The following is a 25,971-nucleotide window of genomic DNA, read 5'->3' on the forward strand; positions in this document are numbered from 1 at the left end:
CAGATCCCAAATATTTGGAAGTCTTATTTATATTTCTGGCAATGTAGTTTGTTTGGGACAAAAGGTTAACAAAAGCTTATTGTAATGAATGCTTGTATTGTAAGACTGTGACAGTTTCTGATATACTGGTGTTAATTGCCATCAAAGAATGCTTTAAGGTATGGCAACACATTCATTAACTCATTCACCCCTTAACACACATTTGGACTCTTCCAATTCAAAGGTTGGAATAGTTCATTATGAAATTTCAGGGGTGAACGAGTTAACATGGGGCAATGACCTTACTGAAGGGAGAGCACTCTGTCACAAGAAGATAATTTTATGATAATGCCTTTGTATGGATAATGGTAGCTTCACAATAACCCCTATTGTTAACTGCCATATGCTATACCCATTATTATAAAGAATACGTAGGTGATACATTTGTGTTAAAATAGCTTACAGTAAGTTTTTCAATACAATGGGATTGATTTTGATTTCATCTACAAGCATTATTGTTCACAAAGATTTACACACAGATGTGGTCATATGACTTTTGTGTTCCCAAACTTAAAACTCTCAAAATTATCAAATGGAAATCATAGAAAAGAATGTACCCTGTTCCTATTTGGTCAATGAGTGAAAGTGTAAAATGTAAACAGATACTTTTTCTTTAACTCATTCACCCCTGAAGACACATTCAAACTCTGCCAATTTAAATGTTGGAATAGTTCATTATGAAATTTCAGGGGTGAATGAGTTATTAATGTATATAGTGATATCATTTTGCTTACATATCTATCTGTTCACACAGAACTTGCCAATACCAATGGTTTACCTAGATATATGGAAAATGGAAGGCTTGGATAACAAATGAAAAAGGTCTAATTTATTTTTGAGAAGTTAAGTAGTAAATTATAAAACTGACATTATTTCACCTTTAGGTCTAGAACGGGATATAGCGCCTGCCAAACTCAACAGTTCATCTGTAGAGAAAGGTGTTTTACTGTTCAGCTTGTGCACACAGTCTGCTCCTGCCTGGTAAATTGGTCTTCCATATATCTTGCTATGACTTGGCAAAGTACCTGTGTTGTTTACTGATCTGTTGGCAAACCGCCAGCGAAAACAGCTGTGTTTTTGTCAGTACAGTACCAGGTCGACCTGCTACCTATATATGAACAGGGGTTTTACACAGAACCAACCAAAACACCATCACGTTGAGAATTGTGATATCATTATAATCTCGGGATTTAAATAAAGATTGTCCAATATTGACTTGGTACATTTCTAAATGTAACCCGTTCACTTAATATCATATTTCTGCAATGATTTCTTCAGTTTTACAATACAGCCGTTCAGTTTGTATGAAAAGGATACAGGATCTGTGATTTATAAGGGTTAACCTTATCACCACTGTAGACCATAATGGTCTTCTCCAGATCAATGCATGGTAGAGCTTATTAAAGTTACATAGGGATGCAGAGGTCACCTGAATACCATGTCTTGGTCCGGCATATTTTGATTCTACAGATACTGTCTGTATATATAAACAGTATACAAATATATATAGGACCGATTTCACCTCCTACTTCAAGCCCAACCTATGAGTCATGTGTCTGATGCTACAAATTGCCTAATGTTACCAAATGGGTAGCTATACTTACGTGAATAATAATGGTGATCTGTCGAAAGCTGGCATTGGAACAGTAATGTAAAAAAGATATCTGTATCGGGCAATAGGTATTTGGGTTGGGATGATGACAAAGTACAGTTTAGTCATGCAGAGTATCAATTACCCATTGTAAAGTTCGCAAGATGTTTATCAAAATTATTTAGTATTCCATTGATAAACAGATCAACACAAATGTAAACCTGTATTAAATCTTCGTAATCAAATGACCACAACATATGAAACAAAGAACTAAGTTCACCTTCTTTGCCAGTTCATTCTTCATTCTTTTCAATTCAAGTTGCTGATACAATATACTATAGAAGTTTGTTTTTGAAAAAAGAGTTCCATTCTAGGTAGACAACTGTGAGCGAAGAACATTGACACCTGGAGAAGAGAAAAAGATTATCCTAATCTATCTAGCCCCTAGTAACAAGGTCAGATGGAGTAAACATCTGGAGGACTGATAGTTATGTATTTTGTTACGGCCTATACTGTCCATAAAACCCGTCTACGATATCCCCATAAAGTGTACAAAGCAAAGCATCATAGCCATTTATCAGTAGTTTCTCTATTTTACAATAGAAAACTCGACCCTTTCATCCAGAGTCTTGTTCCGTTCAGGTGAATGAAATAACTAGTTTAACATGGAAATTGTGTGTTGTGGACGAGGAAGATGCTTACAGAAAACCTTTTTACCAGACAGAATTTGACCCAGTCATTAATCGGAGATTGACTGTGATGTTAGCATGCTTCAGTTGAACGTAAATAAACTTGGTGATTTTCCGGGCTTTGATTGCATGTGACTGTGAATACATTTCAGTTTCCATTTCACACGGTATTTGTTAGATGTTGAGACAGCTGTATACGATTTAGTATTTTACATGATCAGATAATTTATAGTTGACCTTTTATATAGTACCTGAATTTGATTTCAGAATTGCATTGATTTGGCAAGGTATAATTATAATTAGTTGCTTTATTTGGTCAAAAGTTTTACATGCTTTTGGTCAATGATGTAATTTTTATTTCTCAGGTGATTTAATTGGTCAGACATTTAGTAACAAATTTAGAATTTTTCTGATAGTGGTAAATAACAGCAGTGTTATAGATTTTCTTCGGATAAATTATTTTGAGGCAGATATGTTTGTTGGAAACGAGAAAAAAACATGCTAGATGCAATCTTTGTGAAAAGATTCTGGCTAAGTTCAAGTTAAGAATGTATGACACTAAAATGATCATGATTCAGTTCAATTTTCATTTTAGGCAAAATCCACCTCCAGACATTTTCAACAAAGCTTCATCACCCAATTCCAAGTATGTATTTCAGTAATTATCATTGGTCAGTGTTGTCATCTTCCCCAGTAGCTTCATATCTAGCCAGAATAACACCTCTAAAAACGTATATATCAAAAATTATATTGGAAATATATTATTCCAAAAGTATATATTGGAATCTTAACCAGATTGGAATATACTTACATTCATTCATATTTATATATATATTCATATTATATTTAAAAATATTAATTATATCAAAAACATATTTTTTGAAAGAAATCAAAAATGTTGGAAGTTTACAGTTAGTAATTTTGAAATCCTACAAGCATGTCCTGCCCAGAGCTTTAATTATAATTAGTTTGCCTTTTTAATTTTTAGATGTTCATTATATATATATATGGCTTAAACTTCTAATGACTTTTGCTTTATAGAAACATTCAGTTATTCAATGAAAGCTTTTGTGAAATATCTGCTTCAGTTAAAAACGTTGATGGGAAGAGGGTTGGAGGTGGAGGGAAGTATTTTTATCTACATAATCTGTTATAAAAGATAATTTTTTTTTCCTTTCTTGAAAAAGGTTTTTAACTCATTCACCCCTGAAAACACATTTGAACTCCTCCAATTCAAAAGTTTGAAAAGTTCATTATGAAATTTCAGGAGTGAATGAGTTAACCCTTTCACCCCTATGTAACTTAAGTAGACTCATGCATTGATATGGAAGAGTTCATTATGGTCTACAGGGGTGAATTAGTTAAATAATTTTTATCAGTGCTTCAAGTAGATACAATGTCTGATAATTCCTTGGTTGTAAATCAAATATTAACCCATATATAAGGGGGACATACCAAATAACTTATATGGGTATAAAGTTATAAGAAATATGCATCATGCGTTTAGTCATAGGACTTAAATTTCAAGAATATGAGAATTGTATTTAAGACCTAAAATTTTGAGTCTAGATGGAAGGGAAAAAAAGATAATGTCTTTCTCCACAGGTCTTGAAATTCTTAAAAAAAGCAACCACCAAACTGAATGAAAGATTAAATTTCAGCAAAATAAGGGTATGATTTTCATTGTTGTTCATGCACGTCAGTCTCTATCTGTCAGGGGAGTGAACCGTAATAGTTCTTGGAGTAATATTCGTAATCTTTTAGGGCATTCCTCAGAAACTCGATAACAACAATGACTTCATGTAGAATGAGTTTTAAGCTGTGCATGAAAAAAAATTGTAACTTAACTGGCTCGATGAATGTATTGTTGACAGTTGTGTTGCCTGCTAGTCTGTCTGAATGGAGGGGTTTGTAAAGTTTGTCTACTTTATACCAATCTCGGGCATGCTGCCTAAATGAACCCAAGGTTTCTGGCACTTTAGGGTTTCATTTCTGTATGTGAATTGTGTATTAAAGGATTTAGATTATAAAATATTTCTGATATATTTGAAATGTATAATAGACTTGAAATTTCAAGTGAAATGGAGAATTGCAAAAGACAATTATAGAACAAAACTGATGTCTTTTGTTAAAAATTAATTCAATTTCAGAACAACAAATGCTGAACACTTTTATAACATATTTGTCCATTTCTTGTAGAATTTTGAAATTTGTTTGAGACAGATCCCTACAAACAGGAAAAAAGATGGTTGTTCAGTCAAACTAGTAAAACTTGAAATGTTTTGAATGAAAAGTCAGATTTTTTTTGTAAAATCTCCTGGTTTACCTCACATAGTAGACATTCTTGAATGACAGATCTGAATGTATCTTTATGCATATCGTAGTATTTACCGTAGTGTGCGTAACACAGGAAGCGGGTACAAATACATTCTTCAGCACACACGGCATACCAATGAAACAAGTCAAGCTGCTGTGTGACTCAGACTGTCCCGCTAGTGATAAATTATAAATCAATGCTTTAACCTACATTTTTGCGCCTGTTGATATCTCGGCACTATGTTACTGGGTTTTCCCTGATGTACACACAGAACTAGATAGATGTGTACATATATTATATGTGTATTCCTGACACAATATTGGCAATAGATTGGGGACAGCTGCATCGTTTGTGTGTACACAGTAATCTAGTCTGAGGGAAATGTACGTTTCACTAGGGATCATGATCAATGTATCGATGTTCATATTGATGTCATGAAAAAATAAAATATATCAGATTGCCAAAAACTCCAGGAGACACGTAATATACTGTAGATGTCCTGACCTTACTCAAGATAACAATAAATATACTGTAGATGTCCTGACCCTACTCCAGGGAACATTAAATATACTGTAGATGTTCTGATCTTACTCCAGGGAACACTAAATATACTGTAGATGTTCTGACCTTACTCCAGGGAACACTAGATATACTGTAGATGTCCTGACCTTACTCCATGGAACACTAAATATACTGTAGATATCCTGACCTTACTCCAGGGAACACTTTATATACTGTAGATGTCCTGACCCTACTCCAGGAGACACGTAATATACTGTAGATGTCCTGACCTTACTCCATGGAACACTAAATATACTGTAGAGGTGCTGACCTTACTCCAGGGAACACTTTATATACTGTAGATGTCCTGACCTTACTCCAGGGAACGATAAATATACTGTAGATGTCCTGACCTTACTCCAGGGAACAATAAATATACTACACATAGATGCCTGACCTTACTCCAGGGAACACTAAATATACTGTAGATGTCCTGACCCTACTCCAGGGAACACTAAATATACTGTAGATGTCCTGACCTTACTCAAGGGAACACTAAATATACTGTAGAGTGTCCTGACCTTACTCCAGGGAATAATAAATTTACTACAGATAGATGTCCTGACCTTACTCCAGGGAACACTAGAAATACTACACATAGATATCCTGACCTTACTCCAGGGANGAATAATAAATTTACTACAGATAGATGTCCTGACCTTACTCAAGGGAACACTAGAAATACTACACATAGATATCCTGACCTTACTCCAGGGAACACTTAATATACTGTAGATGTCCTGACCTTACTCCAGGGAACACTAAATATACTTTAGATTTCCTGACCTATTCCAGGGAACACTAAATATACTGTAGATGTCCTGACCTTACTCCAGGGAACACTAAATATACTGTAGATTTCCTGACCTTACTCCAGAGCACACTAAATATACAGTAGATGTCCTGTCCTTACTCCCCTGAACATTAAATATACTACACATAGATGTTCTGACCTTACTCCAGGGAACAATAAATTTACTACACATAGATGTCCTGACCTTACTCCAGGGAACACTTTATATACTGTAGATGTCCTGACCTTACTCCAGGGATCACTAAATATACTGTAGATTTCCTGACCTTACTCCAGCGAACACTAAATATACTGTAGATGTCCTGACCTTAATCAAGGGAACACTAAATATACTGTAGATTTCCTGACCTTACTCCAGCGAACACTAAATATACTGTAGATGTCCTGACCTTAATCAAGGGAACACTAAATATACTGTAGATTTCCTGACCCTACTCCAGGGAACACTAAATATACTGTAGAGGTCCTGACCTTACTCAAGAGAACACTAAATATACTGTAGATGTCCTGACCTTAATCAAGGGAACACTAAATATACTGTAGATTTCCTGACCTCACTCCAGGGAACACTAAATATACTGTAGATTTCCTGACCCTACTCCAGGGTACACTAAATATACTGTAGAGGTCCTGACCTTACTCCAGGGGACACTAAATATACTGCAGATGTCCTGACCTTACTCCAGGGAACACTATACTGTAGATGTCCTGACCTTACTCAAGGGGACACTTGATATACTGTAGAGTGTCCTGACCTTACTCCAGGGAATAATAAATTTACTACAGATAGATGTCCTGACCTTACTCCAGGGAACACTTTATATACTGTAGATGTCCTGACCTTACTCCAGGGGACACTTGATATACTGTAGATGTCCTGACCTTACTCCATGGAACACTAAATCTACTGTAGATGTCCTGACCTTACTCAAGGGAACACTAAATATACTGTAGAGTGTCCTGACCTTACTCCAGGGAACACTAAATATGCTGTAGATGTCCTGACCTTACTCCAGGGAACACTAGATATACTACACATAGATGCCTGACCTTACTCCAGGGGACAATAAATATACTGTAGATGTCCTGACCCTACTCCAGGGAACATTAAATATACTGTAGATGTCCTGACCTTACTCAAGGGGACACTTGATATACTGTAGAGTGTCCTGACCTTACTCCAGGGAGTAATAAATTTACTACACATAGATGTCCTGACCTTACTCAATATACTACACATAGATGTTCTGACCTTACTCCAGGGAACACCTAATATACTGTAGATGTCCTGACCTTACTCCATGGAACACTAAATCTACTGTAGATGTCCTGACCTTACTCAAGGGAACACTAAATATACTGTAGAGGTCCTGACCTTACTCCAGGGGACACTAAATATACTGTAGATGTCCTGACCTTAATCAAGGGAACACTAAATATACTGTAGATTTCCTGACCTCACTCCAGGGAACACTAAATATACTGTAGATTTCCTGACCTCACTCCAGGGAACACTAAATATACTGTAGATTTCCTGACCTCACTCCAGGGAACACTAAATATACTGTAGATTTCCTGACCCTACTCCAGGGGACACTAAATATACTGTAGAGGTCCTGACCTTACTCCAGGGGACACTAAATATACTGCAGATGTCCTGACCTTACTCCAGGGAACACTATACTGTAGATGTCCTGACCTTACTCAAGGGAACACTAAATATACTGTAGAGGTCCTGACCTTACTCCAGGGGACACTAAATATACTGCAGATGTCCTGACCTTACTCCAGGGAACACTATACTGTAGATGTCCTGACCTTACTCAAGGGGACACTTGATATACTGTAGAGTGTCCTGACCTTACTCCAGGGAATAATAAATTTACTACACATAGATGTCCTGACCTTACTCCAGGGAACACTAAATATACTGTAGATGTTCTGACCTTACTCCAGGGAACATTAAATACACAACACATAGATGTCCTGACCTTACTCCAGGGAACACTAAATATACTGTAGAGTGTCCTGACCTTAATCCAGGGAATAATAAATTTACTACACATAGATGTCCTGACCTTACTCCAGGAAAAACTAGATATACTACTCATAGATATCCTGACCTTACTCCAGAGCACACTAAATATACAGTAGATGTCCTGTCCTTACTCCCCGGAACATAAAATATACTACACATAGATGTTCTGACCTTACTCCAGGGAACAATAAATTTACTACACATAGATGTCCTGACCTTACTCCAGGGAACAATAAATTAACTACACATAGATGTCCTGACCTTACTCCAGGGAACACTAGATATACTACACATAGATATCCTGACCTTACTCCAGAGCACACTCAATATACTGTAGATGTCCTGTCCTTACTCCAGTGAACACTAAATATATTGTCCTAACCTTACTCGAGGAACACTAAATATACTTTCCTGACCTTACTCCATGGAACACTAAATATACTGTAGATGTCCTGTCCACTAAACATACTGTAGATGTCCTGACCTTAATCCAGGGAACACTAAATTACTGTTGTTGTTCTGACCTTACTCCAGGGAACACTAGATATACTGTAGATGTCCTGACCTACTCCTGGGAACACTAAACATACTGTAGATGTCCTCACCTTACTCCAGGGAACATTAAATACACAACACATAGATGTCATGACCTTACTCCAGGGAACACTTGATATACTGTAGATGTCCTGACCTGACTCAAGGGAACACTTAATATACTGTAGATGTCCTGACCCTACTCCAGGGAACACTAAATAATAGATATCCTGACCTTACTCCAGAGCACACTCAATATACTGTAGATGTCCTGTCCTTACTCCAGTGAACACTAAATATATTGTCCTAACCTTTCTCGAGGAACACTAAATATACGTTCCTGACCTTACTCCATGGAACACTAAATATGCTGTAGAGGTCCTGACCTTACTCAAGAGAACTCTAAATATACTGTAGATGTCCTGTCCACTAAATAAACCGCAGATGCTCTGACCTTATTGAAGGGAACACTAAATATACTGTAGAATTCCTGACATTTCTCCAGGGAACAATAAATATACTGTAGATTTCCTGACCCTTCTCCAGGGAACACTATATATACTGTAGATGTCCTGAACTTACTCCAGGGAACACTAAATTACTGTTGTTGTTCTGACCTTACTCCAGGGAACAATAAATTAACTACACATAGATTTCCTGACCTTACTCCAGGGAATAATAAATTTACTACACATAGATGTCCTGACCCTACTCCAGGGAACACTAAATACACTACACATAGATGTACTGACCTTACTCCAGGGAACATTAAATACACAACACATAGATGTCATGACCTTACTCCAGGGAACACTAGATATACTGTAGATGTCCTGACCTTAATCAAGGGAACACTAAATATACTGTAGATTTCCTGACCCTTCTCCAGGGAACACTAAATATACTGTAGATGTCCTGTCCACTAAATATACTGTAGATGTTCTGACCTTATTGAAGGGAACACTAAATATACTGTAGATGTCCTGACCTTACTCAAGGGAACACTTAATATACTGTAGATGTCCTGACCTTATTCAAGGGTGCAGTACTTATACTGTAGATGTCCTGACCTTACTCCAGGGAACACTAAATATACTGTAGATGTTCTGACCTTATTGAAGGGAACACTAAATATACTGTAGATGTCCTGACCTTACTCCAGGGAACACTTAATATACTTTAGATGCCCTGACCTTTCTCCAGGGGACACTAAATATACTGTAGATGTCCTGAACTTACTCCAGGGAACACTAAATATTTTACACATAGATGCCCTGACCTTACTCCAGGGAACACTAAATATACTGTCCTGACCGGTACCTTACTCAAGGGAATGCTAAATATACTGTTGATGTCCTGACCTTACTCCAGGGAACACTAAATGTACTGTAGATGTCCTGACCTTACTCCAGGGAACATTAAATATACTGTAGATGTCCTGACTTTACTCCAGGGAACACTAAATAAACTGTCCTGACCTTACTCCAGGGAACGCTAAATATACTGTAGATGTCCTGACCTACTCCTGGGAACACTAAATATACTGTAGATGTCCTGACTTTACTCAAGGGAACACTAAATAAACTGTCCTGACCTTACTCCAGGGCACGCTAAATATACTGTAGATGTCCTGACCTTACTCCAGGAAACACTAAATATACTGACCTTACTCCAGGGAACACTAAATGTACTGTAGATGTCCTGACCTTACTCCAGGGAACACTAAATATACTGTAGATGTCCGAACAAATGAGGATTTGCCATACATGTTTTCTGTATGATTTTCAGAATAACTGCAGGATTGGGATGTCGACTCAATCTGTTAAAAGGCTGTGCTAATAATATAACACTGATATATTACATGTATAAGTAATGTTGTGCATACAATTTGTAGTGGGACCCAGTTATGCAGGCAAGTGTAATATAATAATAAAAAGGTCTGGAAAGTCTTGAAGATATACTGTATGCATGGTTAATTTTTTGCACAGTCAAACTTTAGCTGCTTGAAGCTATGTCTTTGTGATGCATTTTCATTAATAAGCAGATATGTTTTCTTTAATTCTTTAATTAGAATTTTGAAACTGATTTATTTTCATAGCAGATAAGTATGGCATTGTGATATGTTTTCTATAAATATAAAGATTTTAAATGATGAATAGTCTTTTTATACACTTGTGACAAGGTCGGGGAGAAAACATACAGTGCTAATATAAGTATGTAGATGTTGACAGTTAGCCAATAGATAGGTGTTTTAGAGACAATATGCAACCCATTAAGTGCCTTGGAGAACCTTCCAAAAAGGAAAAAATGCAAAAATAATAGACACTTCTATATACAGGTAAGTTGACATTTAGTTATGGTGAGGGGATGGGATGAGACCAGACAACAGGTTAAGGGCATATACAACAGATTAAGTGTTTATTAACTCAATTCATTCACCCCTGAAGAAAGACATAATGGAACTCTTCCAATTCAAAGGTTTGAATAAGTTCAATATGAAATTTCAGGGGTTAAAGAGGTAAGTCAATTTCTATCGAAATCTGTATAACAATGTTTCGTTTTCATAAAGTTAATATGATGATTTGTTCAGTCATTCAGTTTATGTATGCTATGTTACACATAAATGCACTTCAGATCTCAATGTTGTAATCATTTACAAACTATTAATTAACTCATTCATCCCTGAAGACACATTTGAACTCTTCCAATCCACAGGTTGGAATAGTTCAATATGAAATTTCAGGGGTGAATGAGTTAAAGCTATATATAATTGTCTGGGGAAGAACTGGACATGTTGGTAAATATAGAAAATTTATGATCAGTGTGTAGGAGTTTATTAATAGTGTCAAGTGAGGAAAGTGTTGTATTAATGGGTGTAACCATCGGCCTGTGGTAAGTGTGGGCCACCACAGATAGGTTAGTACAGTTTGGATGGTTGTCTGGGAACAAGAACAACATATTCTCTACCAGTGTAAATAATCTGTGAGAAAAACTTGCCCCAAATTTTATTCAGATACAAGTTTTATGGTAAATAAATGTTTTGTACTTAGCCAGGTCATTGTGAATGGTTTAAGAAACGGAGCATTATAGATATATATATATAAACCAGCAGAGAAACAGCTGTGGGAGGGATTTGTAGTATATACCTTGTTGATAGGTGTTGGGTCATTGATCTTCACCTCTCAAGGGTGACCAAGTGTGAAAAATGTATTTTTTAATCTGAGCCGTGTATACACAACTATTATGTGGCTAGTACAGTCAGCGGGGCTAATCGTCACTGGGTAGTGAACTACTGCTGGAAGGTGTACTAACATTAGTACAGGATCTGATAATAACAACACAGGTGTCAATAGGTACAACTCTCATTTAAAACAAGGGAGATCACTCTTTATGCATTTTTTTTTTACTTCGTTGTGAATAACAATGACAACATTATAAAACTTTGCAAGTGTCAATAGGTGCATAGTCCCTAATACCATTAACAAATACATTATTAAGATCAGTTCTTTAGGATCATTAGGGGGAGATAACTCACCATGTTGATTACTGCTGGTTGAGAGGATATAATACTTGTTATGACATACCTGGTGTCTCTAAGTACATTTTAAACTGATCTTAGGATAGCTGCAAATGGCCCCAAGCTGCTTTGGTGGTTTTGAACCTAGGGCATTTGGTTATGACATCACAGAAATGTACAAGTAATCAAGGTTATCAAGGGAGATAACCTGTCTCAGTGATACTGTAGCTAAAGGATTCAGTAATTATATATAACTGCAGTGGGAATCACAGATAGGATATGAAGAAAAGTGCTCACTTAAAACAAATATGAAGGAATATTTATATAGACCGGGTGTAATATTGGTGACGTGTGACCAAACAAAATCTGTTTAAAAGTAGAAATGGGAGGCAATAGGCTGTGAAAATGGACATAAGAAAATAGGAAGTGAAAACAATGAGTTAGGAATAGGAATTGAAAAGTTCTGGTGAAATATACATACTACTGTAACTTAGTTAGAGCCAGCCACCAATAACTTCACAACTTTAACAATATTGGTAAGTCAATGGAATCTAAAATACAGAACAGAAATATGTAAGAAATGGAGAGAAAAAGATTATTGAGAGAGCTCTGATGGAAATCAGTCCGATAGTGCACGTTTGAACATTTTAGTGGTAGTCACATTTGAGTGCTTTTTGTGCTTTATCTATTGCGCTGAATAATGTTAGCTCCAACTGGCATTTCTGTGAATTGCCACCTGTTGCATATATTTTGGTGTGCCAATTCATCAATGCGCTATTAAAATCGGATACTTCGCTTAAAATATGTGTGCACTAAAATAAGTACATTTACAGTAGGTGATTGGACCTCGCTAAAATATTACTATTTCTAGTTGTGCCCAGTAATTACCTCCATCACAACACACCCTGTAAAAGGTAAACAGGAATATTGCATGCAGTGTTTATAGGTAAATCCTGCTGAACTCTGCTGATAAACGCCTTCATCTCAATACTGTTGATAATCACAGACCTGAGGCTGCTACACCAAATCTTTACCAAGAGGCACAGAATAACTGGACAAGGGAAGGGTTATGTATGTAACATATAGGGTATTTGGATGTTGTTGTTAGCATAGGGGAGGGAGGAAGGGGGTGGTAGAGTAGGGTTAGAATGGTAGGGGGCGGGGGAGGGGAGAGGATGAGAGAGGAATATTTAAAGTGAAATTATCCAAAATATAAATATGAAGATAAATATCTTCACATGATGCCAATTTTAGGTCAGATTTTTATCGTATTTGATTCATTAAAATGAAGGTTATAAATATTTGATATTCTTGTGAAGGAAATTTCACTAAATAGAGAAATTGTTCAGAAAATCTCACTTGAAGAAAATGTAGAGAAAATTTCACTCCGGAGTGTTATGGTGATAAAACATGCAGAACAAGCATGCCTGCTTACACCAGATGGGGTTCTGGTCTGATTGTATTATCTCTGTTTCTGTCCCAGCATCAATGGGAAAAAACTGGAACTGACCTATGTTAGCCACACACAGCTAGATCCAGCAGCTGTGCAGACAAAGCCAACACATGTACAGTCTGTAACACATAGAGAGTGGAGGGGGGAGGGATGGAAGTAGGAGGTTACTAGCTTACTAGTACATGTTATAGGATATAGCGGGTACTGTTGTTCTCAAGTGTCTTTGAAGAAGAAATCATTTCTAATTTGTTGAAGTTTTTACTTTTGGGGCATTTCTGATGGAAAAATACAAGAAAATAGATTATGAAAGATAGAATATTACAATTTTGTGTGATATGCTAAACTCCTACTATTGGGAAAGTAGTTATATAAATTTTCCCAAATTAGCAATCGAATAGGCAAAGTGAGGCCAAGAACTTCATGTAACATTCAAATTGTTTTTAAGGATTTCATTTATATATAAATTAATTCGTAGGGTAAGAAATTCATCTGTCCACATTAGCTATGAACACAAATTACTACATTATTAAAAATATATTAAAGAAAGTAGGTAGGTTTATTGTCAGGAATTTGAATTTCAGCTTTGGATGCAGAAACACGTGGTGTGCTTGACTGACCTGAATCTTCTAGGATACTGAACTCAAATATTTCTTATGAAATCTGAAACAACATCTTTAAATATAAGATCATTTTGAAAGTTCCTCAAAACCATGTAGAGAGATTTGTTTATAGCAGTAGTTTCAAGTTGGTAATATTTGTTTAAATTCACTGGAAACCTCACCGTCATTAAATAGAGATCATGCTCTTTGGAGTTAATAGCAGAAACTTAAGCAGGTAAATCGTTCAATTTAAACATCGTTAAGTGAACCAGTGCAAGATCGGAACATACATTGGTATACAGATGTACATCTCAGACAGGTTCCAAAAATAAATTCTACAACATTTGCGATATAATCTTAGATTTTCATATTCAATGTCCGACATGAAGCGTTTGATATTTTTGAGGTACAGTTTGGGTTTATGCCTATAGCATTACTAGATCTTCTTTTTGGCCGGGTGTACTTATATGTGATGTATCTGCATGTAAAAATATGATGGATGAAAAAATATGGGATTTTCTCTTGTCATATCATTTGGACAGAATCCAAAGCATCCTGCAGAACATCATAGATAAACCGACTCAAAATAACCTCAAGCATCTGCTAAAATATTATCAAAACTAAACTTTGGATTGAAAGTAGCCACAAAATGTCTAAATCAAGGCGGGATACAGCTATAAATAACTATGTGGGTTCTATAACGGTATCTGTCAAGAGTTATCTCCCATTAAGATGTAGACTTGTTGGAATAAAACTAGTATGTACACGGTGATTACCAATGTTTACTTGACGTAATAATGAAAATGATGGAACGCTTTGCCCATCATTCCTAAAGGTTTCTGCATTTTTTAGAAACGATATGGCTGCATAGTTTCAGATGCACACGCAGTATAGGAGTGTTCTTCTTGCGTTTTGATCCTGGCCGATACATCACATTGTTTATGAATATTTTTTGCAAACCCCTGATATGAGATTCATAAAATTGATCTTAATGTGTTTCCATTTCATTTGAATTTTAACGAAACAAGTAAGACTTTGATTTCGCAAACCTTTTGGTAAAAGATAATCTACAGGACTAGGTAAATTTATCTCGTAGAAACTGGCAACTAATTATAACTGGTGCCTGTATAGAGGAGAATGCACATGCTCTTTATGTAAATGTCTATATGCGAACATTGCCATCTTGGATTCTAAAGACACCAAATATGGTCAATTATTTTAAAATATATATAGTGTTTCTACATAATTGAGATTTATTACACTGTCTACAAGTATTTTTCGTTTAACATAACAAACCAATTTAATGGCATATGATTAACTTCAGCTTTCCTTCCCAGGACATTGTTGAAAGGTTAAAAGAAAAAATATATGAAGTACAACTGATGTATATTTAAAACAATTATCTACAAATTATGAAAATTATCTAAAATATATTAAAAATAAATAATACAAGGGTATGTAAATGGAAAAGAAACAGATTTAGCGAAGGTTGATAAATTGGAACAGCACGGAAATAATTGAAGAAATGAAATTGGCAAATAATGTTCCTGTTTTACTTAAAGCCTAACTATGAACTAATGGAAAGTATTTTACAGTCTCTTGATCTTTTCCTTTGACTAAATCTTATCGTGTGTGCATGTATGTTTTAGCCACCCCATTTGCATTTTTACATGCAATAACATGCGTACAACTCTTCAAGATATAGGCTGGCCCTATGAGGGAGCATGCGATATATCCCTAGTCTCAATGGGTTTCTATAGCTAGGAAATTGAATAGAATTGGACATATTTACATGCATAGGGACAATAAAGGAGCACTCGAGATGTAAGATTTGTTTATTGTGAGATCAAGAGGAGACAGACTGGAGCATGATTTTCTCTGGTGGGGCAATCAGGCGTGTACGGTTTAAGGTCACGGGGTCACCCGTATTCCCAGACAACCAAGTATTGAGTCAACTCCCAAGAATTTCTGTGCCCTAAGTACATTTTTTTCTGACATGTGGTTGAATTTTATTGGGTCAGTCAAACTATGCGTGTGTGGGAGTAGATGAAATTAGCTCCAATTCAAAACAATCGTGTTTATAAGTATCGTGAGAGCTGTTTTACATTTGTCCTTTAGAGACTTTTTGTGAAGAATATTTCAAAAGCTTTTTGATGCCCAATTTTATACTTGATAGTTAAGTGTAATCCATTAAGAGTTTTAAATATTTATTTGTTCTGTATTTAGAATAAGGTATCGCTTTACATATAGTGTGTGGGGGTCATCATTGATTATTTATAGAAATGCGTACTTGAAATGTGCATTGTAAACAATTAGGATGAGAGACAAAAAGACCAATGCATAGCTTGGACTACTTATCTGTCTAGTAGCAGTGGGAGTCATCCTTCAGATGTACATGTCAAGTAGTTTACCAGGCTGGGAAAGGTCAAACTGGTGACAATGACAGACTTATATTAAGGTAGAGTGTCCTAGCGTTCTATGTTGTATCTCCAAAAAGAAGAGTTCCAATTGTTCGGCAGTTTTCTTATTTGGAGTTGCTTGTCCATTTATTATAACAAAGTGTCATATGCGAAAGATATAATTTTACTATAATATCCATTTTCTCAATGATATTTTTACTAGGCTATGATCAGATAATTGCCTTTGTATGAGGATATACCATCCATTGTAACTTAATTAAAAAAACAATAAAGGCCTGTATACTGTAAAGAGTGGAGAGACACTCCACCTTAAACGAAAGGAATAAAACAAGCATGTCACATCATTTCTATTTGAATTTGATGCTCTGGAAGATATCTGTTTAAATGCTAACTTCTGAGAAAGGTATAATATCTACGGCGATTTTTTGATAAAATCCAGTTATGTAAACAAAATTCAGTAATCATGACATGTAATGTAAGAAGAAGCTACCGTGTTACCTTAATACAGATTTGTTTCAAATCAGTCGTTGGCCAAATGAATATAAACATAAGCTTATATGAAAATCCGTTCTCAAGAGTATGTAATTAATGATCAACATTTTGAAGAAATACACTGAAAATGATCAATTGAATTTAGGTAAAATTATAATGAATTCCAAATATTAACCTGTAAAGTTGTTCATTGAGAGTTTTCTCCAGCACAGTGGGGTATACACATGGTTTGAGTGGCCAGCTCCTGTTTTGAATTAGCAACCTGTTTTATCATCAATTATAAACCCACTTTTCTTCCTGAAATCTGCTGTGAAGAAATGATGGGAAGATGTTTTTTTAACTTTTAAAACCGGAACTGTTACCGACATTAGCAATTATGAGTTTAACACCCAGTGGTGTTTGCCATTTCCTTTCCCAGGGTTAACTTGTAGAAAAAAATGCTCAACTGTGGCCCCTGTTTAAAAATAATAATTCTGTGGTAAGCTCATAGCGATGTACTAAACATCCTGTTGTTTTTATGGGGAAAAAAATCTGACTTTGATCTGTGTTTCTGTTTTTGTTCTAGAAAAATAGTAAATTGAGATTATATTATTTGTTTGTGTGCAAGATACTGGGGTATGTCAATATTCTTTGTGTCATTGATGAAGCTAACTTCCTTATATAAAGAAAATTCTTGTTTCAAGTGTCCTATACAGACCATTTGTCTGTCAAATATTTGTGGCATCTAATTTAACTTCAAATTGTGATATTTGTCTCCCAAATTTGAGTTGAAAATTCACTCNTCCCTTTTTTTTTAAAAAAAAAAAAAAAAAAAAAAAACGAAAAAAAAAATGTATATATTTATCTTCTTACTGTTGATGTGATAATGGATACAAATAATAAAGAATTAAATAAAAACCTTTTTTGAAGATTTTTAAACAAGCAATCCTTATTATTTGTAAATTTTATAGCAAACTATCGTCTGTATTAAGAAGACTTTTTGAACGTAAAAGAGAAATCAAAAGACCCTGATCTTGAATGAAACATTAAGGCATTGATTTTTTTTTTTATTGAAATGTCTATAAACAAGTTCTGGACTGTATTGACAACACAATCTACAGAATTAATCTCCATTTTCTAAAAACAGTTTACACTATTTGACAATGTGTTGTGATATGTTATATTGGTATTACAATATGTCATGGTACACTACTGGTATATCCTGACAATAACAATTGTCATACATCTAGGTATATCATGGCCACATTTTCATATTTATCAGCACCAGTTCAGTATCTTTCATGTTTTGCAAATCTGTTGTGTGTTTCAGTCATCTCACACAATCCACAACCTGGCAAGATCCCCGTAAAGCCGTCAGCACAACCGCCCTCAATAGTCAACAAAGCCCACCCTCTTCGCAGCAGTCTCCCAACGTCTCCATGCAGAACCTTAACCTCGACTCCCTGCCCCAGGGATGGGAACAAGCAAGCACACCCGAAGGAGACATTTACTACATAAATCACCATGAACGCACCACGAGTTGGTACGATCCAAGAATACGTAAGTCCTTTACACGGAAAGAGTCACCTTACCTCCCTTCCTAACAGGTATCTTTGCACTTGTAATGGCTTTTTGAAGGAAAATAAAGAAGATATGTTGAAAGAAATCTGAAATTTAAGGATCAAGAAAAGTTTTATTAAACAATTGGATGATTCTAATTTAATAAGTGTTTAAACTACAAATCATTGTGCAGGAAGATATCTGTTCACAAGGGGCAAGTAACCCATAATGTTTGAAGAGTTTGTTAATAACCCAGTTATCATTTGAAAACTTCATAAACAATACAGTTGAAAGATACAACACAAGAAATTGATTTACACCAGTTCAATTTATAATGCTAATTACTTTGTTTAAAGAGAGATAACTTTCAAATGACAAGTGTTATGTTTTTAATTAGGTAGGTTTAATCCTTAACTGCTTCTAGTGTTTTGAATTAGGTAACTTTTAGAGAAGTGATCAGGCTCCACTGAAAAAACTTCATTTTACATCACTAGTCTATCATGTACAGTGCTACTAATGCTGTAACGCTATTGCCTGCCTTAAAGGTTTTATTTTATTTGGGGAAAAATATCGAGTGAATTCAATGTGTATCATATATTTACGAACCTGACTACATTTTCTTTTTGCTCTCGCAGTGACAACACAGGGTACCCTGAAAGGTTACTTGGCTAGTTGTTTTGAGTTATCTGCCCCTGTATTACAAAGGACAGGCCTAGCCCATATGTCGGTCTATAATTCATCAGACAAATTGGTCATTGGTGGTGCTGCCAACCCTCACTCTGATTTACATCAAGTTTGGCATGCAGTGTTACTCAACCCAATGTTGGACAGTATCCAGGGAACAGAATTAATATTTATTTAATCTGTCTTATCATTGCCTACTTTGCGGAAAGTGCACATGTTCAATACATTTTTTTTCTTCCCCCTCCCCCCTCCAAACTACCTAATGTACCATACTTGCTGTATTTGATAACCCCCATGTCTCAAATAAAATCAAGCTTTTCTCTGTACCAAACACAAAGATTTGATGTTAATTTGATTTAAATACATATGTTAATTTAACACCTATGGGGTAGGTGATAAATTAACATCCGTGTGTTAATCTGATTGATTTGGTGTAAGACGTTAACCCTTTCACCACTGTGGACCACAATGGACTCCTCCAGATAAAGCTATGGTAGAGTCTACTAAAGTTACCTTCGGGTGCGAGACGTTAAGTTAATGTATGATGTGATGTCAAGTAAAGGTGATAAGTTACTGTATTTCAATCAGATTGTTTTGGTGTAAAACCTGGAGTTATGTGGTGGTCGGGTGGCAGAGTGGAGTACACATTCACCTTTCACAAAGCCAACTAGGGCTCAATTCCCCAATCAGACATGATATGGAGTCGCCTGCATGACTGTGTTGGATAACTTGTGTCATAACTGTTGTAAAATATATCAAGTTTATAGCTATATATGAATTCATAAGTATTTATGCTTGGGTGATAATTAGGACAAATGTGCAGTATATCTTTTCACTAATACATATCTAAATCTCTCCATTGCACATCCGTTAGATTAACATTAAATCTGAAAAATTGGTATAAAGGTGCATTTTCAATCCATAAATAGAGTTAGTCTGGGATGTTTATTAAGTCAAATGTAGTCCTATATGTACATTAAGGCTACATATATATACATAGGCAAAGTGTTTATCCCCCACCTGTGGGGCATTGTCTGTCTGGCTCTACTGTATCAAGTCTAGTCAGTTTCTCACAGCAATAAAATTAACTATTGTAAGCTTACCAGGCTTTAAGTTTAACACTGTAATGAGTGTCAACATCGCTTTATCCTGACAATACGTATTTACCTCAGACAGATATTTCGTGGAAATATATAGCTATTATCAATAACGAGGTATATAGGTGATTTATACAGCTGATTTACCAGTTTTTACTTGAGAAAATTGGTAAACAAGTGACATAGTTGATGGATTTTCTTCCGTTGGTTTTACAACCTTTAGATCTTGGCTGGTTCATTACTTTCAAATTCCAGTTAACTCGGTAAAAACATTTATAAAAAATGAAACCCCACAAAATTGCCATATGTATCAGTCACAGAAATGCATCTGTTGTTTAAAAAATGATGGATCCATGTACAATATCAGTTGAAATCTCACTTTTTTCCGAAGTTTAGTCAGAGAATTTTCTATTTCAGCATTGATGTTATAATTCCTCATAAAACGTTCTTGATAACTATAGCCTAAATTCCAATTGGTTTCATCAGCACAGCTTCAAAATAACACTCTTGTTTTATTCCTACAGCTGAACGGATGCGTCAACAAGCTAGAATAAACTCAGTAGGTCCCGGACCGGGTCAGCGACAGATGGGTCAACAGTTGGCTCCACCCCCTCAACACCCGCAACAAAATGGGGGCACACAACGTTCACAGCAGGCTAATCTGCAATTCTCCAAACTACAAATGGAGAAAGAAAGGCTGCGCAAGAGACAGGAAGAAATTGCAAGACAGGTAGCTATTGTGAATGTACTAATAGGAACATAACTCGGGTAGCTTCAGCTTTTTTGCCTTTTTATGTTTCATTCTGTGTTGATTATGAATTACTAAATATGAAATAGTTTTGGCAAAGGATCAAGCTCAGGGAACCAGGTAATTGGCGGTAAATACACCGACAAGAACCTAATTTAGAGTGATGGTTGAACTGTTTGAGCCTGAGCTTAGCAATATTGTTTATCCTCTAGGAGATGCTCCTGCGGGCACAGATGCAGGCACAGCAACAATTACAGCAGCAGCAGCAGCAGCAACAACAGGACGCGATACCCGTGTCACAAAGCATAAACATATCTCAAGCCAACGAAATGACGTCAGTCACAGACCCGTTCCTGGGCCAAACAAACTCATCAGATCACTCCAGGCAGGAAAGCACTGACAGTGGAGTTGGTAGGTTACATCATTGCAGACTGACTCCTTTTGTAAATCACTCGGGGTCCAAACAACAGCTCACTCCTGGTGTGAAATTGCATTGGAGCCAAGTGAATTTTTCTATTCAAAAGTTGAATGATGTATTGGCATTTCGTATATTTTGTTTTGCTACAAAATGAAGCTTTTTAACCAGATTTTCTTAGCCAAGGCCAAAAGTAGTTTATTTTTCATTAAATGCTAAAAAAATGTTACAATTTAACTATAGTTTGAATATAACTAAAAAAATCTAGGATAAATAGGCAAAGTCATTGAGATAGCAGAAGGTAAGGGGAGATAACTCCTATATTCATCTTATTGGAGAAAGTTTATAAAGATGACCCTCTGTGTTGTTGTGATTTAGAGAAGTGATTGACTCCATCTTGAAGATAATATTTACCAGTAACTATTTACACCATATTTCATAAATATATCGGATTCTGCAATCCGCTCTGTATTTCTGAAATATTTGCAATAGCAGATAATGCAACATATTTGAAGTATATTTTACAAATATTTGATACAGTGGATAATGCAATCACTCAAATTTGCTTCCTGCAAATACTTTGGAAGATATTAAGGTTTTGATTCCTACTATTTGATTAAATTAAGCCAATGTACCTCTTAGATTTATTCTTTCCTTGTTCATTGGTGAGAAAAGAAGCTTTTCAATATGTAGTTATTTTGTTATACATCATTTTTTCTTGATTTTTCCTATTGTGGAGAAATATAATGTATATGTAGGTAGATGTATGAGATTATATCAGTCCAACAGGTGAGTATATTGTTTTAGGTGTTGTCTTGTGTTTTATAGTTAGATTACCTTAAATGTAATTAATGAGTTAAGGTTGTATGCTACGCCACTTCAACAAAAGAGTTCCAAACCCAACGTTAACCTGTCTTTAAAATAAGTTTGGTCTTGGTTAATTCAGGAAGCATTGGAATGTGTGTTCAGAAGGAATGCAACTATGGTAAATACAAAGGGAGACAACTCTTTACACTATCATTGGTATAATGTGTTAGAAACCACGTAGTCTTATCTTTTAGTACTAATCACATGTGTAATATACAAGGAAGTGTATTACCTCATGTAAAGATGAAACGAAAATGACATTAGCAATTTGGAAAAATTTAAATAGTTAGAGTCGAACCTGGGACATCTGGCTTATTCATCTTTATGCTCTACCAAATGAGCTAAAAAGGAATTCTCCCTAGCCGAGCTGGTAGGAAGTGGCTAGTATTTTAGCAGGGTGACGCATACATAATGGACCTTTTTCCCCCCCAAGCAAATTTGTAAATTATTTTGATGGAATGGAATGCTTTGACTGGAAAAATATGCATGTAAGACGTTGGATGACTACTAAGTTATATACAGAATTAGAAATTCCTTACTTCTGTGACACATATATATCTCTATATATAATTTGTAAGCTAAACTGATTGAAATTTCAAATATTTGACAAATATTCAAAATGGGAGAAAAACCATGTTCAGTTTTTACCCCAGCAAGTATAGCAAATTGATGTGTGGTTCTGGCTGGTATCATATGATGTTATTGGTTTGTGTTGAAGGTGGAATGGGGACAGGGACCAACTACAGCATGCCTAGAACTCCTGAAGATTTCCTGAGCAACGTAGATGAAATGGACACACAAGAAGGAGGTACGTTAAGTCTGATGTGTTTAAGTACAGTTTAACACGAAGAACCTTCAGACATTAATGAAAGGTTTAGCTTCATTCAAGCAAATATTCATATCAGTGATAGAGATTGATATTTATTTCAGGCATGAAGATTGCATGTGTACTTAAAAACCTAGCTTATTTTAGATTTAGTTTGCTCTGCTTCATACCCCAAAAGTGAAAAGAATAATGTCAATTAAAAAGAAATATATTCCTGTAGTGTTCCATTCAAGAAACATTCCGGACAAAAATGACAGCGAGCACAAATCCTATTCCCTGTTTAAGAAAACTTAAAGAAGTAGAGACGTGTCAGTACAAATGCAGTCTTAAATTATTTTATTGGTTAAATTCACATTCACACAACAGATGGATGCACATGTTGTGTTGTAATTAGACATGTAAAGCATTATAAACATAACTTTGTCTTTAATGAACTACCACAAACTATATAAACGTTTTAAGTATAGGGAGATAACTTTTGTTATCAGAGACGAATATTTTGAGCCCTTTGACTGAAATTTTAGTATAATGCAAACTCTTTTATTTCTTTTTCCTGTAGAAAGGATTTAAAATCTGATTTTCAGCTGTTTTGTGCATAAATCCGTAAACATCTTGGGTTATATTACAGGACACAGACAGTGAGTTTTCAATAACATGTCAGGTTATATTACAGGACACAGACAGGGAGATTTTAATAACTCTGTTAACATGTCAGGTTATATTACAGGACACAGACAGGGAAATTTCACAAACTCTGTTGACATGTCAGGTTATATTACAGGACACAGACAGGGAGATTTCAATAACTGTTAACATGTCAGTTTATATTACAGACACAGACAGGGAGATTTCAGTAACTCTGTTAACATGTCAGGTTATATTACAGGACAGAGACGGGGAGATTTCAATAACTCTGTTAACATGTCGGGATATATTACAGGACACAGACAGGGAGATTTCAATAACTCGGTTAACATGTCAGGTTATATTACAGGACAGAGACGGGGAGATTTCAATAACTCTGTTTACATGTCAGGTTATATTACAGGACACAGACAGAGAAATTTCACAAACTCTGTTGACATGTCAGGGTATATTACAGGACACAGACAGGGAGATTTCAATAACTCGGTTAACATGTCAGGTTATATTACAGGACAGAGACTGGGAGCTTTCAATAACTCTGTTAACATGTCAGGTTATATTACAGACACAGACAGGGAGATTTCAGTAACTCTGTTAACATGTCAGGTTATATTACAGAACAGAGACTGGGAGATTTCAATAACTCTGTTAACATGTCGGGTTATATTACAGACACAGACAGGGAGATTTCAGTAACTCTGTTAACATGTCAGGTTATATTACAGCACACAGACAGGGAAATTTCACAAACTCTGTTTACCTGTCAGGTTATATTACAGGACACAGACAGGGAAATTTCACAAACTCTGTTTACCTGTCAGGTTATATTACAGGACACAGACAGAGAAATTTCACAAACTCTGTTGACATGTCAGGTTATATTACAGGACACAGACAGGGAAATTTCACAAACTCTGTTTACCTGTCAGGTTATATTACAGGACACAGACAGGGAAATTTCACAAACTCTGTTTACCTGTCAGGTTATATTACAGGACACAGACAGGGAAATTTCACAAACTCTGTTTACCTGTCAGGTTATATTACAGGACACAGACAGAGAAATTTCACAAACTCTGTTGACATGTCAGGGTATATTACAGGACACAGACAGGGAGATTTCAATAACTCGGTTAACATGTCAGGTTATATTACAGGACAGAGACGGGGAGATTTCAATAACGCGGTTAACATGTCGGGTTATATTACAGGACAGAGACGGGGAGATTTCAATAACGCGGTTAACATGTCGGGTTATATTACAGGACACAGACAGGGAGATTTCAATAACATGGACATTGGAGGTAACATTGGTGAAAGTGGCGAGCCGAGCAACATGGATAGTGAAGACTTGGTACCTAGTTTACAGGTAAGGCAGCACAAGTAGTCGTCAGAAACAACCCCTTCAATACAGAACTGACTTTTTAGAGCACCCCTCCTGCCTATCCAGTTGCTTACAGACCACCCCTTCATAAGCAAGTACTGTACAACTTTTGAGAGGGCCCCCTTTTGCCTATACAATTGAGTCATAGTGACCATCCTCTCCAAACAATTGTGCAGTAATCCCTTTTGAGATTATCCCTTTTCCTTATACAGAAAATTTGCTTTGAGACCACCTCTCATACACAAATATTGTACAGTAATCACCTTTTGAGAGGCCCCATCTTATACAATAGAGATGTCTTTGAGATGACCCGACTCTAGGGCCTGTTAGTTTATGCGGAACAACCGGTATGTCCGTTTTTAAACATAGCATTTTCGGGTATAATACCTGATGGACATGTTAAAGTTTCTGTAGGCCTTGCAAGGCTATGTCAAGGCTCGCCTGAAAACAGCATCAGATTGCTAGGTCCGACCTTATTTCATAAACGAACAACTGTGGTTCATCTGATTCAACCATTTGTATTGCAATAAACGAAAAACGGCCCTAGTTTTTGTCCTTTAAGATTACACATTTATCTTTTACCATCCATGATAGGCCTATTGATCTAGGAAAAAACCGATCAGAATGAAAGTTTAATGAGCCACTAATTGCTCTTTATAACTACTTATGTTGTTATCAATAATGATAAAAACTTAAGGACAT

General features: G+C 35.9%; 1 protein-coding gene and 1 long non-coding RNA gene across 7 annotated transcripts in view; one reads left to right on the forward strand and one right to left on the reverse strand.

Moving 5' to 3' along the window:
- Positions 1–25,971, forward strand: part of LOC110452118 (transcriptional coactivator YAP1-like) — a 43,762-nt gene that overhangs the window by 12,209 nt on the left and 5,582 nt on the right. Inside the window, exons 2-7 of one of the 6 annotated variants that reach the window (XM_021500454.1) lie at positions 2,915–2,965; positions 18,374–18,603; positions 20,909–21,114; positions 21,348–21,543; positions 23,130–23,222; positions 25,151–25,254. In XM_021500454.1, coding sequence (XP_021356129.1) covers positions 2,915–2,965; positions 18,374–18,603; positions 20,909–21,114; positions 21,348–21,543; positions 23,130–23,222; positions 25,151–25,254 — 880 coding nt within the window. Of the gene's footprint in view, positions 1–2,914; positions 2,966–18,373; positions 18,604–20,908; positions 21,115–21,344; positions 21,544–23,129; positions 23,223–24,021; positions 24,069–25,150; positions 25,255–25,971 lie in introns of those variants that run through there. The other 5 variants (XM_021500456.1, XM_021500452.1, XM_021500453.1 and 2 more) reach the window with 5 other exon arrangements.
- LOC110452120 lies at positions 8,590–10,683 on the reverse strand. The gene is made up of 3 exons (XR_002463141.1): positions 10,249–10,683; positions 9,381–10,218; positions 8,590–8,654 (listed from the first exon to the last, which is right to left on the reverse strand). It is a non-coding gene; the product is annotated as an uncharacterized LOC110452120 (long non-coding RNA).

Source organism: Mizuhopecten yessoensis, unplaced genomic scaffold (genome assembly GCF_002113885.1).
Source record: "Mizuhopecten yessoensis strain PY_sf001 unplaced genomic scaffold, ASM211388v2 scaffold6411, whole genome shotgun sequence".
NCBI classification, from domain to species: domain Eukaryota; kingdom Metazoa; phylum Mollusca; class Bivalvia; order Pectinida; family Pectinidae; genus Mizuhopecten; species Mizuhopecten yessoensis.